Here is a 16,527-nt window from a genome sequence, read left to right on the forward strand (position 1 = left end):
ATCGAAGCGGACAGATGGACAACATTAATATATATTTACCTTCAGCTTTGGGCTTCTTCATTACAACTTCCAACGCTTGAGTTTCTTCAGAGCCGGGCTTTTTCACTTGCAATTGGAGATTGACGATATCTGCCTCGTCACCGATTGTCGTCGAATCGATGGCCAATTCAATGATTTCCTCCTCTTCGGGCTGCTCTTCGAGCGGCTTCTTTTTCTTCCCTGATCTCTTTAGTGGTACTACGCAAGTGTCCTCGCTCTCGAACTCCTCACCCTGGTCGTCTTCGCCCTCGCTAAACTCTTCATCGCTGTAGACCTCATCCTCCTCGCGGATCGTGTCGGGTCTTCGTCGGTATTTTCGCACGACAGTTTCTTCGGGAAGTTTTCTGATAACTTTGGGTTTGGTTTTCGCGGGTCCCTGATCTTGTTCCTTTGTGATAGACAATTCGTCCTCGCCCGATTCTTCTTCGACGGGTTTCTGAGGAGCGGACTCGAGAGTGACTTCGATGTCGATATCCTCCGAAGTGAATTCATCCTGTTCCAGAACCAGTTCCGCCTCCATATCGTCTTTCTTCTTGATGACGGCCGTGAACTCTTCTTGGGTGTCGGTAGCCACCTTGGGCTTCAACTTCTTCTTGAGGCTCACTTCGGCTTGAACCGGTTTCGTCTCCTCTACCCGAGGTGTCTCCTCAGCGATGGACTTCTTCTTCTTCAGTTTCAGGGTCGCTTCGAGAGGCTTCTCCTCGGTCACTATCGGCATCTCCTCGGTGATTGATTTCTTTTTCTTGGCCGTCAGGACCGCTTCCTTCGGCTTTTCTTCGGATACCTTGGGGGTTTCTTCGCTAATGGATGGCTTCTTTTTGATTTTTAAAGTCGCCTCCTTCGGCTTCTCCTCGGTGATCAGGACCGACTCCTTCTTCACGGTCAGGGTCGCTTCCTGAACCGTTTCTTCCGTGACCTTGACCTCTTGTTTCAGTACGACATCCTCGCTTACAGAGATATCGGATACCTTCTGAAGAACCGTCATCTCGACACCGGCCGAATCGACCTCCACGACCTGAGTGGGCTTGGCGTCCTCCTTCAGTGTGATAGAGATGTCCTGCGTCACGTCTTCTGGTTTCTGCGCTTCGGCGCTGACAGATTTCCTCTTCGGCTTGAGCGTGACTTTCGTGGTTTGCTCTTCGGTCTTGGGTTTTTCTTTGATACCGATCGTGGCCTCGAGGGCTTTCACTTCGGACACCTGAGGTCGTTCTTCTGAAATCGACAGTTTCTTCCTCAATGTCAGAGTGGCTTGCTGACCAGTTTCTTCCGTGACCTCAACGATCTCCTGTTTGAAGACAGTTTCCGCGACGTCTACCTCCGGTTGAGGTTTCGGTCCGACTAGAGTTATCTCCGTTCCCGCACTTTGTGTTTCGACTACGGATTGAACTTCTGGCTGTTTCTTGATCGAGACCGTCACGTCCTCCGTCACGTCTCGAGGCTCCTCCTGTCTCTCTGCGACAGGCTTAGGCTTGGCTTTCAATTTGATATCCTGTGTAATTTCTTCTTCCTTTGACGGGATGGACTTCTTCTTCTTTTTTATGCTGAGAACGGCTTCCTGAGGTTGCTCCTCCGTTATAGAGACCTTATCCTGCTTCACGACAGTTTCCTCGACTTTGACGTCTTGGCTCTTCGGCTGAACCACGGTCACCTGAGTACCCTCGGCCTCTACCTCGACCGTCGGCGATTCTTTCGGTTGGTCTCGCTTCATCGTCACCGTGACGTCTTCAGTGACGTCATCTCTCGGCTTTTCAGCTTCTTTCGATATCGACTTCTTCTTCGGTTTCAAGGAGACTTTCTGCGTGACTTCTTCTTCTTTCGGGACAGATTTCTTCCTAAGCGTGACCTTCGCTTCGAGTGGCTTCTCCTCGCTGACCTTCGGGGTCTCTTCTGTGACAGAAGTCTTTTTGATGGTCAGAGTCGCTTCCTTGGGAGCTTCTTCTGTCACGCTGACCGTGTCTCGCTGAACGATTTTCTCCTCGACGTGCACTTCCTGAGGACGTTTCTGGACCACAGTGACGTCGACCCCGGCAGCTTCGATCTCGACCGTCGGCTGCTCCTGAGGCTGTTCCTTCTTCATGGTGACGATTACGTCGCTCGTCACCTCGACATCTTCCTTCGGCTTCTTAGACTCTTCGGATACGGATTTCTTCTTTGGTTTCAGCGTAACTTTTTGCGTTACTTCGGTATCCTTCGGGATCGATTTCCGTTTCAAAGTCAGCGTCGCCTCTTTCGGTTTCTCCTCGGTAACACTTGGCAATTCTTCAGTGATCGACTTCTTCTTCCCCTTAATGATCTTGAGTGTGGCTTCGAGAGCCGACGTTTCGGTGACCTCGACATCCTGTGTTGTGAATGTCGCCTCCTGGATTACAACATCCTGAGGTTTTTCTTGTACAACGGTGACCTCGACGCCCACTGACTCCACGTCGATAGTCGGTTTCCCCTCGGGTTTCTTCCTAAGCGATATTTCCACATCTTGAACGCTTTCGGGTTGCTCTCGCGGTTTGGGTGTATCTTTCGAAACCGACTTTCGCTTCGGTTTGAGGGAAATTTTCTCTGTCGTCTCCTCGTCCTTCGGAATAGATTTTTTCTTCTTCAACTTCGCCACCAGAGGCTTCTCTTCGGTCTCCTCCGGTCTTCCGATAACGATTTCTTTGTAGACTTCCGCAGTCGTTTCCGATTGTGTTGTTTTCTCATAAGAGTACTGCTGGAATGTGTACGTGAGCTCTTCGGACACAGCGCTTGTTTCCCAATCAAACGATTTCTCTTTTATGGTGACGGTGTGAGGAATATCCTGCGTGACGACAACATCGACCGATTGGGAAGATACTTCCACAACCGGCTTCTCCTCTTTCCGACTCGATCTCCTCACGGTTACGTCGACGACGGGCTCGTCTTCTTTTTGGTCCTGAACTGTGGGTGCCTTCTGAATCGATGTCTTCCTCGGTTTGAGCGTGATCTTACTTTCCACCTCTTCGTCTTTCACTTTCTTCGGAGTATCCTCCTGAACAATCTCGATCTCATGCAATTTCTGTTTGAGAACGGCATCGGAGGGTTTATCCTCCGTTTCACTCGCGACTTCGATGGTGAATTCTCGGTGAACTCCCGACGATTCTTCGATCTGATGCACTTTCAGTTGCGTGAGACTAAACTCTGCTCCTTCCGACTCGACTGTCACTGGCCGCTCGGGTTCCTTCTTGCGAGCGATCACGACTTCGGCGGCAATCTGGGGAGATTCTTCACTCTCGACGACCTGCTCGATCTTGGGCGCGGATGGTTTTCTCTTGAGAGTAATAGCTGTCGCGGTTTCTTCCTCTCTTGGGATTGACTTCTTCTTCGGCTGCTTGACCATCGTTGTGAACTCGTCGGCCTGATTCTCCACCGTGCCGGCAGTCTCGATCGTGATTTCCTTCTTGATCTCCTGGACTACTTCGAAATCAGCTGTTTGGGATTCCACTTCGACCGGATGTTCGTCTTTGGATTTCTTGCGCACGGTGACCTCCATGCTGACTTCGGGTTGCTGTTCTTCCTCCACGGGCTTCGCCTCCTCTTCGGGTTTCTTTTTGGACTTCGGCTTGAGCGTTATTTCTGTCTTCGAGTCCTCCACGGGAGCTTCTTTCGTAACAACTTTATCGGACTTGATCCGTTTGCTCACGGTGACTTCCTCAGAAGTGTAGAGCTCCGTGACATCACCCGACTGTACGGCGAACTCTTGATGGCTCTCCTGAGTGATATCGAACTCGGCCGTCTGAGATTCGAGCACGATCTGGCGCGAACCCTTCTTCACCTGCTTCCTGGTGGAGATGACGACACTGTGCGCCACGTCTTCTTCGACCTTCACTGTTTCTTCCGTGATATCAATCGGAGTCTTCTGCGTGATGCTGAATTCGACCCCCTCCGATTCTACTTCGATCGGGAGGTCTCTCTTCTCCTCTTTCCTTATGCGCACCGGAATTTCAGGAGTCGGCTCCTCGTCTTCTGGCTGAGTGACCTCGTACGTATGTTCGACCGGGGCCGATTCGGAGACTTTCTGTCCGAGCACGATGGAAGTCTCGTTTTCGTCTTCGAACTCCTCGACGATCGGAACCGGTTGAGGACCAACAACGACTTCGTCGGTCACCTCTTCGATGACCGGCCCAGTCTTCTCTCGGCTGAAGGTGTGCAGAACCTCGGTGGTCTCCTCGACTTCTTCCTCACCAACGTCAGCGAAACGGACGGATTTCTTCTTCTTCACGACTTTTTTGATCGTGATACCGGCGGACTGCTCGGTGGGCAACTCCTCCTCTTCCTCCTCGATCGTTACCGTGGGTTCCTTCTTCTCCTTGCGACCCTTCTGCTCTTTAGTTTTGGCGACAGCCTCGGTGACCTCTATGTCGGGAAGTTGCTCCACTTCGTAGTCGGTCACCAACTCGACGATTTCTATTGGCTGAGCGATCTCGAGCCGATCGCTAGCCTTGTCCGTCTGAGGGGCTTGCAGCGTGAGGTCGTTCGCTCGAATCTCGCTGACCGTTTGCCGAACGAGCATGTGCTGGCTCTCGGTCAGGGAGACGTCGACTTCGACGGTGGTCATCTCAAACGCTTTGAGCTTACCTGTCTCGATCGAGTGAACGGCTTGCTCGACGACGATGTGCTCTTGAGGGCTGAGCACCGCCGTGGGGTTAGCTGTCTTTGGTACTTTGGGAAGTGGAAGATCGTCCTCCCTCAGTTCGCTTGTTACTTCAGTTACCTCGACATGCTTGACGTGCGTAATGTCGACAGAGGCCTCTGCCGATCGTGGTTCATATTTACCTTCGAAGAGTTCCTCGCGGTACTCGGGCTGAACCTGTTCGACAGTGTAGCTCTCAGCGGCTTCGACATTGATGTCGCTCCTTGACTTCGGCACTCGCTGATCTGGCTGTAAGATATCTTCGCGTTCGTCGACTTCGGTTTCGATGACGAACACTGCTTCCGAAGTGATAACTTTCTGATCGGTTTGCTTTTCCGAGGGCATCTTTCGATCGGGTAACAGCTGTTCGCGTTCTTCGAATACAACTTGCTCGCTATGGCTGTGCTGGGCTGGAATAATTTCGTATTCGATCACCACACCGTCAGGGGCTCTGAAGTCTTCTAGGAGGCCCTCCTTCAGAGATGCCTCTGTCTGATGCTGCAAAATGCTTTCGAGCGAAACGAAACTGAAAGACGCTCTGCCGGTCTTCGGCATCGGTGCGTCGTCCATCAGGTCCTCCTTAGTTTCCGGAATCACCAGACACTGCGATATGTACTCCGATGGGACGATATCGACGTCGGGCATGAAACCCGCCGGTATCTTCCCTGGAATATATTCTGTTTCCTTGTCCTGGAGGATGGTCGAGCCCACCTCGAGCGGCAAAGCGGAAACTAGGGTGAAGTCGATCTGCTGGTCGCTGGGTCTCTTGTCGGCCACGAGTTCTTCCTCGTTTAGAGAGAAGACAACTTCTTGTGAAACGATGTGTTCGGTCGACAGGAGATCGTAATTAGCAGGAATTCCTTCGGGTTGTTTGAAATCGGCCAATGAATCTTCCTTATTGTGGCTTAGGACCGATTCGATGACGACGTGCTCCGAAGCCGGCACAGATGTTTCGGCCTGGTAGGCCTTCGGCTTCGGCGCACCCTCGAACTCCTCCTCTTTGATGACGAAAACATTTTCCTCTTTCAAACCTACTTCTTGTGTTTCGATATTGAGTTTAGCCACGTTCTTCGTGGGTTTAACATCTTCAGGCAGGTCCCGCTCGGCGATCGTGTGCACGGTTTCCGCGACCGAGATGTGTTTCGAAGTTATGAATTCAATGCCGGCCTGATCGCCTTCCGGTAATTTCTCTGAGATGAAATCGGATTCTCTCTGGGCGGTTTCGATCTGTTCCTTGGAAATCGACTCGTTGAGTATGATCGAGCCCTCGATCTGTTTGCGTTCCGGCTCCTTGTCGGGGGCGAGCTGCTCGGCCTCCTGGCTAGTGACGACTTTCTGGACGACAATTGGAACCATATGATCGATATTGACTGAAGCTGAATTAGTTTTCGTTTCTCCGACAACGAATTCACCTTCCTTGTCGTCGGTGAGCGCTTGCTGAACGACTATATGCTTCTCAGAATCCATCGATACGCCAGCGACTTCCTGCGGCGCCTCCGCATCGTAGAAAACGTCTTCGTGTTCGGTCGTTTGAGTTTGCTCGATAGAGATATGAGTTTGAGCATCAAACCAGACCTTCGCATTCTTCATCGGGAGCTCCAGGGTCTCGAGACCTTCCTCGGCGTTCTCCTGCGTGGTGACTTCCTTCACCGCCACGGTCTCTTGCGCCGTGACATTGACCCCAGCCCTTCGGGTCTCCGCGGCTTCGTCCGGTCTGAAGTCACCCGTTCTGTCTTCGGTGACGATTTGCGTGACCTGCATCGTCTCCTGACTGGGTACGTTGAACGTGGCTCTGTTCTGTTTCGCGGGGGTCACTTCGAACGCTTCGGTCTCCGTGGACGGCACCGCTTCCTGTACGTAGATGTGTTCCTTCCTCTCGAAATTAACCGCGGCTTCGGTCGTCGGGACCGGCTTGTCCGGCGTGTATTCGCCTTCTTTCAGGCTCTCCAAGGATTCTTCGACTACGATGTGGTCTTTCGTCGACAAGCCCACGGTGGCAGACACCGGATGGAAATTGGGTTTAAAGTCGAACTCTTCTTCTTGGGCGCTGCAAACGACTTGGGTCACGGAAACGTGTTCCTCGAGAGGAATGGTCACGCTAGTCTGCATTTCCTCGGGTTTCTTGGCCGGCTCGAAAGCGGCTTCCTTCTGAACGAGAACGTTGTCCTCGACCTGAAGGAACTCCTGGGCGATGAACGAAGCCCCGGCGACGCCCTCGGTGGGTGCTTTCGGGGCCGGAAGATGAGTTTCCTTGTCTTGCGCGACGGTTTCTGACGCAATGGCGTGGATCTCGTGTACGAACTCGAGCTTGGCGGCGCTCGTGGTCGGCTTTCCGTCGGGCGCGAGCTCTGTCTCCTTCATGAGCGGAACATCGCCAGATTTCACAGCGATTTCGATTTCACCAACGGTGACTGTCGGCATATAATCTTTGACCACAGCCGTCTCAAAGTCACTCGTTTCGACAGAATGGGACGTATGCTCGACGACAAGCGAGGACTGCGGGATGAGACTCTGCGAGGCCTGCTTCCCGACTGGGGTTTCACGGACGAAATCCTCCATGCTGTCGGCGAATTGAACATCGGTGACGTTCATCGAAGACAGCGGAATAAGGTCTTGCGATGCGGTCGCTTTCTGCACTTCTTCGATATGAACAATTCCCTCCCGGTGCTCGGGCTGAACCGCGGTGACGGAAACCGACTCCAATGGTGAGAAGAGAGCTGTCGCTTCGGTGGTCACGGCGGGTTTTCCTCTCTCGTAAACTCCTTCTTTGCTGGCCGTAATTACTTCCTCGACGTAGGAGTGTTCTTCGTGGGGGATCTTCATGACGGCCGTTTCCTTCTGCGGCTTCTGATCGGAAGGCAGTAGCTTCTCCTTCGAAGCGACGACGACCTCGCTGGCGATGATACTCTCCTCGAATATCAGGCCTACGTCGGCTGATCGCGACTCCGGCTTTTTGTCCTCCGGCAACGTCGCCTCCTTGTTGGCAACGATGATCTCGTGACTGAGCACCGCGTGCTGCTCCGGTACACTGAAGTCGGTCAGTTTCATCTCGACTGGCTTCTCCTCCGAAAATTCCACCTCCGTCTGCAGAAGAGAGGTCTGCTCCACAACCAGATGATCATCCGAGGGAACAGTAAACTCCGCCTTGTGGGTTTTGTTTACAACCGCTTCAAACTCTCCCGAGATCATGGCATGGACGACCTCCGCCTGAGTTTTGTGACTCTGTGGCAAGAAACCAACATCGGCGCGGTAGGCGGCCGGTGTTTTTTCGAGAGCGAGCTCGGATTCGAATTGACCGCTGACGGTTTCACTGACAGTTACGTGTTTGGTCGTTGTCAATTTCGGCACGGCGGCTTCGGTGACGGGCTTCTTATCCGGCGCTAATTCCCCTTCGGAAACGGCGGCTGTGGCCTCTTGCACGGTCGTGTGCTCGTGTAGTCCGAAGACGAACGACGTGTCGAAACCTTGCGGTGTCTTGAACGGAGCCAATTCGGTCTCTTTGACTCCTGCATTCGTGGCCTGAACCTGTACACCCTCGCTGACGAGAAGCTGTTGGTCTGCCGTCTGGCCACGGGGCAGCTTGTCCGCTTGGAAGTCGGCAGTGGCCTGCGGTAGTGTTTGCTGAGTGACCTGGAGCGACTCCTGGGTCGAGAAAGTCACGTCGGCCGCTTGAGTGGGCATCGCCAATCGCTCGGGGGCTCCGGCTTCGCGTTCATCGGCGACCGTGTGTCCGACGACGATGTTCGACGAGAGCACGAGGTCCCTCTTGGCATTCGTAGTAGGCTGAGCCTCTCGGAGGAATTCGTTTTCTTTTTCCTGGAAATTCGTTTCGATCACGTTGAGAGGAGCCGAAAGTTTCATCGAGACGTCAGCCGTGTATTCGGTGGGGAGCTCGTCGAGTTTCAATCGACTTCCCGCGTTGGCGTGAACCACGGCGCAAACCTCGAGCGGGGTCTGAGTGAGGAATTCACTTTTCAATTGGAGCGCGTCTGGGGCTTTGAAATCTTCCATGAGGCCCTCCTTGAGATGCGAGTCGGTGTGCTGAACAACGACGGCGTTTTCGGTTGAAAGGCTCGTCGCAGCTTCCGATGTCTGCGGTCTCGTCCATTCCTCGAGCAGCTGCTCGGAGTTCGACGATTGGACCGTGTGGACAAAAACGTGTTCCTGAGTCGGGATGGAGAACTTGCTGACGACTGTCGCCGGCAGTTCGGCGACGCGAAGTTCTTTCTCTTTCTGAGCGGATTCCACGAGCTCAATGGCGACCGCTTCGGTCGCCGGAACGCTGATCTGCGCTTGTTCGCCAATGGGAAGTCTTCTCAGTTCGTGAGTTCCCACGGTGTCGATGGCTTCTACGTGTTCGACGGCCACCGTCGTACTGGCGATGATCTCCGTTTCGGCTAGCGTGGCTTTGGGAAGTGGCAATGTTGACAAGTCTTGTGATTTCTCGGACGTTTCGATCTCGGTGATTTCGAGGGCTTTGTCAGTTTCCACGAGCGTGCTCACGTTCCGTCTGAACGGATGCTCTTTCTCCGTGAACGGTTGTTCTCTCTCGTGGATGAGCGGCACGATAGTCTGGGCGGTCTGTTGGTGGACGAGCGCCATGTTGGCGTTTTCGGCTTTCATGTCGAGGATGTCTACGCCTTCTTGCGGAAGCTCGGACGATTCCGTCGCGGTCACGTGGATGGCGCTATACTCCGGTATAGTCATATCAACCAAGTGGGCCGCCGGTAGTTCTTCCGCTCTGAAGCTTTCCTCTTTCTGTACGGGCGTCATTTCTGACACCGCAACAGCGTGGTGCCTCGTGAACTCTGCGACTGCGGTCTGCGACAACGGCTGCGTAGGACTGAGACGTCCCTCGTTTTCGTTCGAGGATATCTCATGCACGGCGACTGTTTCCTGCGAGAGTTGTAAATCGGACTGCAATGTTTGCGCATTCGGCAACTCTCCCGGCCTATAGTCGGCTATCGAGTCGATGGCGTTCGCCATCGAAACGCCGATGTGTTGAGTTGGGACAAAAGAATGCTGAGCAAACTTTTCGGCGGGCTGTTCCTCATCCAGCTCTTGCAGCTGGTCATGAAGCTCGATTTCTGTAACTGTTAGCGGCCGATTAGGCAGATAGTCGGCAGGGTTCGTCGTGCATTCTTCTAGGCGTTCCAAAACGACTTGACCGAGCACGTCCGCATGCGTCACCTGTTGTACATTGAGGCTTTGGTTTAGAGACATCTCTGCGAGCGTTCCATGCTGCTCGTTTGGCAGAACGTCCGAAACAAGCACACCTTCAGACTCAATGGGAACTTGATCAGTTGTGGTGAATGGCTCGACAAAGTCCATGGTTCGAGTGGCGAACTTTTCGTTGTCCCGTCGCGAGCTGTCACTGATCTCTCCCTCGCGGCTATGCGGGGTGACTTCGAACGCGCTGACGGCCACAAGGGGCACCACGGCAAGTTGTGCGGTGCTCTCGAACGCAGCCTCGATCGAAAGTGGTTCCTCCTTGCTTGCTGCGGAGGTCATGCACACACTAACAGAGTCATCATGCACTGAGAAGTCAACAACGGCAGTCCTCTCGACGGGCTTGCTGTACTCGTATTCGGTGATTTGTTGTTCGGAGGACACCACCGTCTCAGTCGTCAGCCCACCGCTCAGTTGAGCCACCACACAGAAGTCTACAGTCTTAGTGTCGGGCACTTGCGCAGGCACGAGGCTATCTTCGGTTTCAGTGATCACCGTTTCACCGACAACGAGGGATTCGCTATTCGGAACGTAGTCCACTTTGGCCGTGTCTGATCTTGTCTGTTGTTGATCGAGTGTCGAGAGGGAATGTGACGGCACGATTTCCTCTTTGGACAGTGTTTGTTGTTGAATGAAATCGACCGTGACAGTCTTCTCGGAAGGACGTTCGTCCTCCCGCAGCTGGCTGCACTCGGTCTGAGTTTGCACTTCGCTGATGGAAATCGGAACGAGCTTCTCGAGGATCTGTTCTGCGTTGTGTGATGGACGCTCTACTTCCGAATCGAACGGAAGTTCCGTATCGTTTATCATCACCTCGTTCACAGCGACTCCGATAGTCGATTGCACCGAGAACTGAGCCGAGTCGGCTTCCGGCGCTTTTTCGGCCAGGCCCGACGTCAGGTCGCTATCGATCGTCTCGCAGACCGTCAGATGTTTCTGGGCGGGGAGCGAGATTTTGGGCTTGTGTTCGGTCGGCTTCACCGGAGTGAATTCGCTCTCCTTGAGAGCGTCCGTGACCTCGAATCTGGAAACACTCTCCAACGGCAGAACATCCGGTCGAGCGGAACCTGTTTGGGGCACCGCGGTCTCGAAATCGCTCTTGCTGTCATCGAGAACTGTTTCGTGCACGCTGATCGCCTGTCTCTGAACGGTCTCCGTGTGAACGGTGCAGGATTTGCTCAACGGAGCCTCCTCGATAAAATCAACGGGAACCTGCGAGGTGGTCACGCTCGAGACGCCCATCGCCGTGACCGGTATGAGGTCACGTTTCGCCTGATCGCTCACGAGCTCCTCGGGCTTGACTTCACCGGTGGACTGGAGGGTTTCGACGATCTGAACCTCGAGGCTATCCATCGGGGGAATCGACTGCGTCGCCGACGAAGGCTGTTTCTTCGCTTCTTCGGCGAGCTCCTCCCTGGAGTCGTTCGTAATGGTCTCCGTAACTTGAACGGAGTGCTGACTGATGAGTTTGGTGTCGGCCACGGCTCCCATCGGCTCTTCCAACGTCAGTTTCTGGCTTCCGAGTCCGGTATTCGTTTCCGTGACACCCAACGCGATGTGAGGGATGATGTCCGAGACCGCGTTCAGCGTTATCGGGGCTTGGTCCTCCGGTTGGACGGACTCGAACTCGGCTGTTTCGATGGCGGACACGGACAACGCCTCCGTTTCGCCGATGGAGACGGCTGCGAGCGATGTTATCGGCTGAGGGTACTCCTTGGTACCTTCTTTGTCCACGAGGGTTGTCTCCGTGACGGTGATGCCTCTGCTCGTCTCGAGATCCATATCTGCCTTGTCCGTGACGTACTTTAATTCGACGCATGTCGGTCGAGCCATTTCCCCGGCCATGAGATCGCTCACGGCCAACGGGAGCTGTTCGTCGATCACTTGATGGAGATTCGAAGTCGTGGGCGCACGCGTCTCCACGGACCCGAGCGTGTCGTCGCTGGCAACCTGCGACACCACGAGTTCCGTCAGCGATTGCGTCATCGCGGGCGAAACCGAAGTGTGCGGCACCGTTTCCCTTTCGAACGCACCCTCTTTGAGCTCGGGCTGTGTGAACTTGACTTGCAGAGCCGTCTGGGGCAGCATCTGTGGGCTCGCTTGCTCCTCCGTGATTTTGGATAGAATTAGTTCTTGCTCGTTGTACTGGGCGGTTGTCAAGCCGACCTCGAGACTGGTCTGATGAGGATTTATTTCCAGAGAGGCTTCGTGCGCTGGTTGTCTCGAAAAGTCCGGCATCGTCGATTCTTTGTCCACGAGCACTTGTTCCGAGATGGTTTTGGATTCTTGTACGTCGAACGAAACCACCGATTTGCCGGTTTCCGGTTTCTGAACTCTAAAGGCTTCTTCAACCTCGTTCGCTTGCACAGCGAATTGCTCCGGAGTGTGGTAAATGAGGATAACGGCTCTCTGCTGCAGATTGTGGCTCTCGGGCACGGCAGGAAGCTCCAAGTCTCCCTCCTTGTTCGCCTGGACCACGTCTGCGATCTCCACGGCCTCGAGCAGTTCTTGAACCTGACGGGCCGTCATGCCTCTGATCAATTCCTCGAAAGGCGTTTCCGCGTCGTTGAATTGGACGATATCGACTCCGAGCGCTTCTTTGATGGTGAATTCGATCTTGGACCTCTTCTCCTCGGGCCGAAGAACCTCGAAACTATCCTCTTTGAGGAGCGATTGGACTTCGGCAACTTGACCCACGCAGAAACATTCGAATGCACCGACGCTGCCTGTGTGTTGCTCGGGCAGAACGTACTCGATGTAAACGTCCTCGTGTTCGCAGGCCGACTGCATTTGCGACTGGGCGGCACGGTGGCCGTCCACCTCGCCGACCGTCAATGTTGACGTCGAAGGCTTCGGCTCTTCGAATTGATCGGCGCCAGTCAACGGCTGCTGGACAGAAACGTCCAAAGCGACGACAGAGTCCAGAACGGGTTCAGCTTGTAGTTCGGGAATCTTCGCATCGAGGCTCAGATCCTTCTCCATCTCGAGCTCATGCGATACACCAACTCCGAGAGCTTGTTGCTGCACCAAATCCGCAATAGCGTTTTCGCTTCTTGCTGATAACGCAGTGAAGTGATCCTCCTTCTCGGTGGTCAGTGCCTCTTGAACCGTTACGGGCACTTGAGGCACGAAAACTCCCTCGGCAGCTTTGGAGTCCGCGGGAACCGTTTCGAACGTGATCATTTCCGATTCGATCGGTTGGACCAGCCTAGCTTCGAGGGCCTCGCTCGCCAGAATATTAGGCGCCACTCGCGTCGAGTCGGGCTTCTCAGTCGTGACTTGTTTCTCGCTGTCGAGCAGCAAGACCTCTGCAGCAGTACGAGCGTACTGAACGTCAATGTTGGCTGACAGCAAATGCGACTCGGGCTTGATTTGGGCCTCGAGGACTTTCTCCTTGTCCATGTGGAACTCGGATACGGTCAGGGGCTCCTGTGGCAAGAGCGTCTGTTTTGCGGCCGAAAGGGGCAGCTCTGGTCTGGTGAAAACTTCCTCCTTCTCGTTCGGATTCGTGATCTGTCCGGTCAAAGCGGACTCGACAAGCAAATCCACCGTCGCCGATTGACCGACACGGATTTCTTCGGTAAGATCACCGAAGGTCTCGAACGCGGTCGATTCCCTCACCTCGATCGGTTTTTCGTGGCCGAGCGTGAATCGAAGGTTCCTGCCGTCCGGAGATACGAACTTCGGCAGGTATTCCTCTTTGATGGCGCTTTCGGTTTGCTGACAGATTATCTCTTCGGAGAGCTGGAAGGCGGGTTTGGCTTCCTCTCCGGAAAGTTTCGCGTCAGTCAGGTCGGCGGTGTTGCCATACGGCGTTGTTTCGAAAGCTTCAGACGAAACGTTCGGAAGGAAGGCGAAATCGATTTTCTTACTCGCAGGCGCATCCTCGGCCTTGTGGCTCCCGACATTGTCCATCGGCGTCACCTGGGACACAGCGCTGGCTGTGCTCTCGATCAGGGTGAAGTCCATCCGCTTGCTGGCGGGCTCGACAAAATCGCAGTCTTCTTCGTTCTCGAGTATGACAATCTCTTCGATGTAGACAGTTTGGTTTTCGATCAGATCCACGTTCGGCTTCTGCAAATCAAACACCAAGCTCGGCTGATCGTTCAATCCGATCAGACCCAACTGCTCGAGAATTTCGAGAGAGGTGAGCTCGGATGAGATGGTTTTCGCTTTCTTCGACTTTGGTTCCTCGATCGAAAATGAACCTTCTTTATCTTGTAGAACCGTTTGAGCGGTCTCGAACGCGATTTTCTCCGCGAAGTCGATTTGTGCGTGACTGTCGTCTGGTTTTTGCGTTTCCAGAGGTATTGTGGACTCGTATCCGTTGAGCTGAGCGACGTCGATGTTCTCGGATGGTTTCAGGGTCGCTTCCGCTGTTTTAGACGCGACTCTCGGTATCTCGAGCTCAGTCTCCGTGTCGATCACGAACTGCTCCGAGTTCATTGTGGCTTGGGATGTATCGAAACGATAGGCCACCGGTTTGGTCTCTGTCGGAGCCCGCGTGAACGGCGATTCTTTTTCCTCAGCGACCGTTTCGGTTGCTAATATTGAAGACATTCCAATAATGTCGAGCTGCGCTCGGTCTTGTTTCGGGGTTTCGATTATGCATTCCCTCTCTCTCTCGTTGTCTCTCGTCTGCAGAACTGTCATCGCCGACTGCTCGAGGAGTTCCGTCGACGCTTTCTGAGTATCGTAGACGAAATCTCCCATCGAGAGTTCTTTCTCGTTCAAGATCGTCTCGCTGACCTGCGGAGCTTTCTTCTTGTCCACCGTTTCCCTCTGATCTAGTTTCTGAGGTCTCGGTAGCTTGGCCTCGGGCAAGAGCTCCTCCTTGTCAGCGACGACCGTCATGGTTACGTTCACCGCTTCCTGGAGAGCAACGTCGGAAAGGTTCTTCTGAGTTCTCGGATGAACCTCTTCAACCACGTCCTCTCCCTGTTCTGATGTGAGTACTTCGTTGACCGAGAGGGCGAGTGACGGGACGAGCTCGGGACGAAGTTGTTTCTGCTCGGGGGTCGGTTGTTCCTGATGTTTGGCTTCGACATCGGCGGCCACCACATCCGTGATTTGGACCGCGTTTCGGAGGTCGTGGATGATCTTACCTTGCTGGTGTTCAGGCTTCTCGAGCGCCTCCTTCCCCACCGTCTCGATGGGCTGCGTTTCCGTCACCTCCGGCAGCGTAATACCGGTGAAACTCCTTGAAGCGGCCTTCTCTATGATTTCCTCTACTTCGAAAATCTCTTCCGAATCCAACTCGGTGTTGTAGAGGTTCAGAAGCGGAGTTTGGGTATCGAAGGAAAACACGCTCGTCAAGAGATCGGGTTGCTTGGATTCGAATTCTCCTTCTTTGTTCGCAAGAATGATCTCCTCGATTATGGTTTCGTACTCCGCCGTGTAGAAAGCTTTCGCGTTGGCCGTTTGCGAGCGTTCGATATCTACGACGCCCTCTTTCAGAGACACGTCACTCTCACAAATCGTCAGAGCTTGCTGCGGCAGCAATTCGGGCTCTAATTTGAATTCCGACGGCGTCTCGTCTTTCAAAACCTCCTCCCGCATCTCAGACTGCCACTGCGTTACGTCAAGCGCGGTCTGTGGTAGAATCGTCCCAGTTGCCGATTTCGTGTCGGTATCGATTTCGGCCACAGAGGTCAACAGTTCGGAAGTTTCGGGAATTGCGAGGACGTTCACGTTCCTCACCGTTTGTAACTTCACGTCAGGCGCCGAGAAAGCTTCAATGCCCTGCTCCTTGTCGTTCGGTGTGACTTGTGTCACCGAAAGAGCCTTTTGATGGACCATGTCGGTGAAGGCTTGGTTCGGAACTGGCTGTTCATCACGTGTGGTGCCTGTGTTCTCCGAGACCAGCGTGTTCTCGACCGAGAGTGGAGTTTGGGGAAGTATGTCTGCGGTTGCCTGATTCGTCTTCGCAGGCCGCGCCGCGTACGGAATGGCTTGCTCGTGTACTAGTGGCTCTTCGACCGCGATCGTCTGCATCGTGTCCATGGATTTATTCGGAGTTTGTTCGATTACAGTGTCTGGACTCAGAGAGGCCGTGGTGTCGTTCGTCTGAACTTCACCGACGCTCGCACTGATCATTGGCGTGACACCGATTACGGCAGATTTCGTTGACGTTTGGGGGGTACTGTGTTCTGCTGGAGACTCGAGTGCGTGTGTGTGCCCGATCTCCAAGGCTGTCTGATCGGGAATGGAAACGCTTGGCGTGTGTTTCGGCTGTGGAGCGATGTCGAATTCGCGGCAAACCTCGTCGTCAATAGAATCAGTGAACTCGTCTGCGTGCTCGGGCACTTTATGAATGCGTATTTCTGTGATACCTTTCTTAGTCTTCGCCTCGATGATGATATCGTGCCGCTTGGTTACTTCTTCAATTTCTTGAATGACAGTGATACGCTTCTCCTCCTCGACTTTCTTCTGACGTTCCGGCTGTTGTTCTAACCCGACGACTTGAGGTTTCTTAACGATGCTCTCAGTTGTCACCGTAATTTCACCTGGTTTGGGCTCGGCCGGAATGAATTCGACCTCGTAGCCCGTACTCTCGACGGTGACCTCTTTCTCGATAACTTGCCCGATTTCCCATTCCAACTCGGGAATCTCCTTCG

General features: G+C 53.9%; 1 protein-coding gene across 1 annotated transcript in view; it reads right to left on the minus strand.

Annotated features, from left to right (window-relative positions):
- The window catches only part of LOC100906441 (titin-like), a 34,407-nt gene that overhangs the window by 8,131 nt on the left and 9,749 nt on the right, over positions 1-16,527 (minus strand). Inside the window, 3 exon segments of the mRNA XM_029110826.1 lie at positions 40-13,485; positions 13,593-13,677; positions 13,787-16,460. Of these exon segments, the coding sequence (XP_028966659.1) occupies positions 40-13,485; positions 13,593-13,677; positions 13,787-16,460 (16,205 nt within the window).

Source organism: Galendromus occidentalis, unplaced genomic scaffold (assembly GCF_000255335.2).
Source record: "Galendromus occidentalis unplaced genomic scaffold, Mocc_1.1 scf7180000077121, whole genome shotgun sequence".
NCBI classification, from domain to species: Eukaryota; Metazoa; Arthropoda; class Arachnida; order Mesostigmata; family Phytoseiidae; genus Galendromus; species Galendromus occidentalis.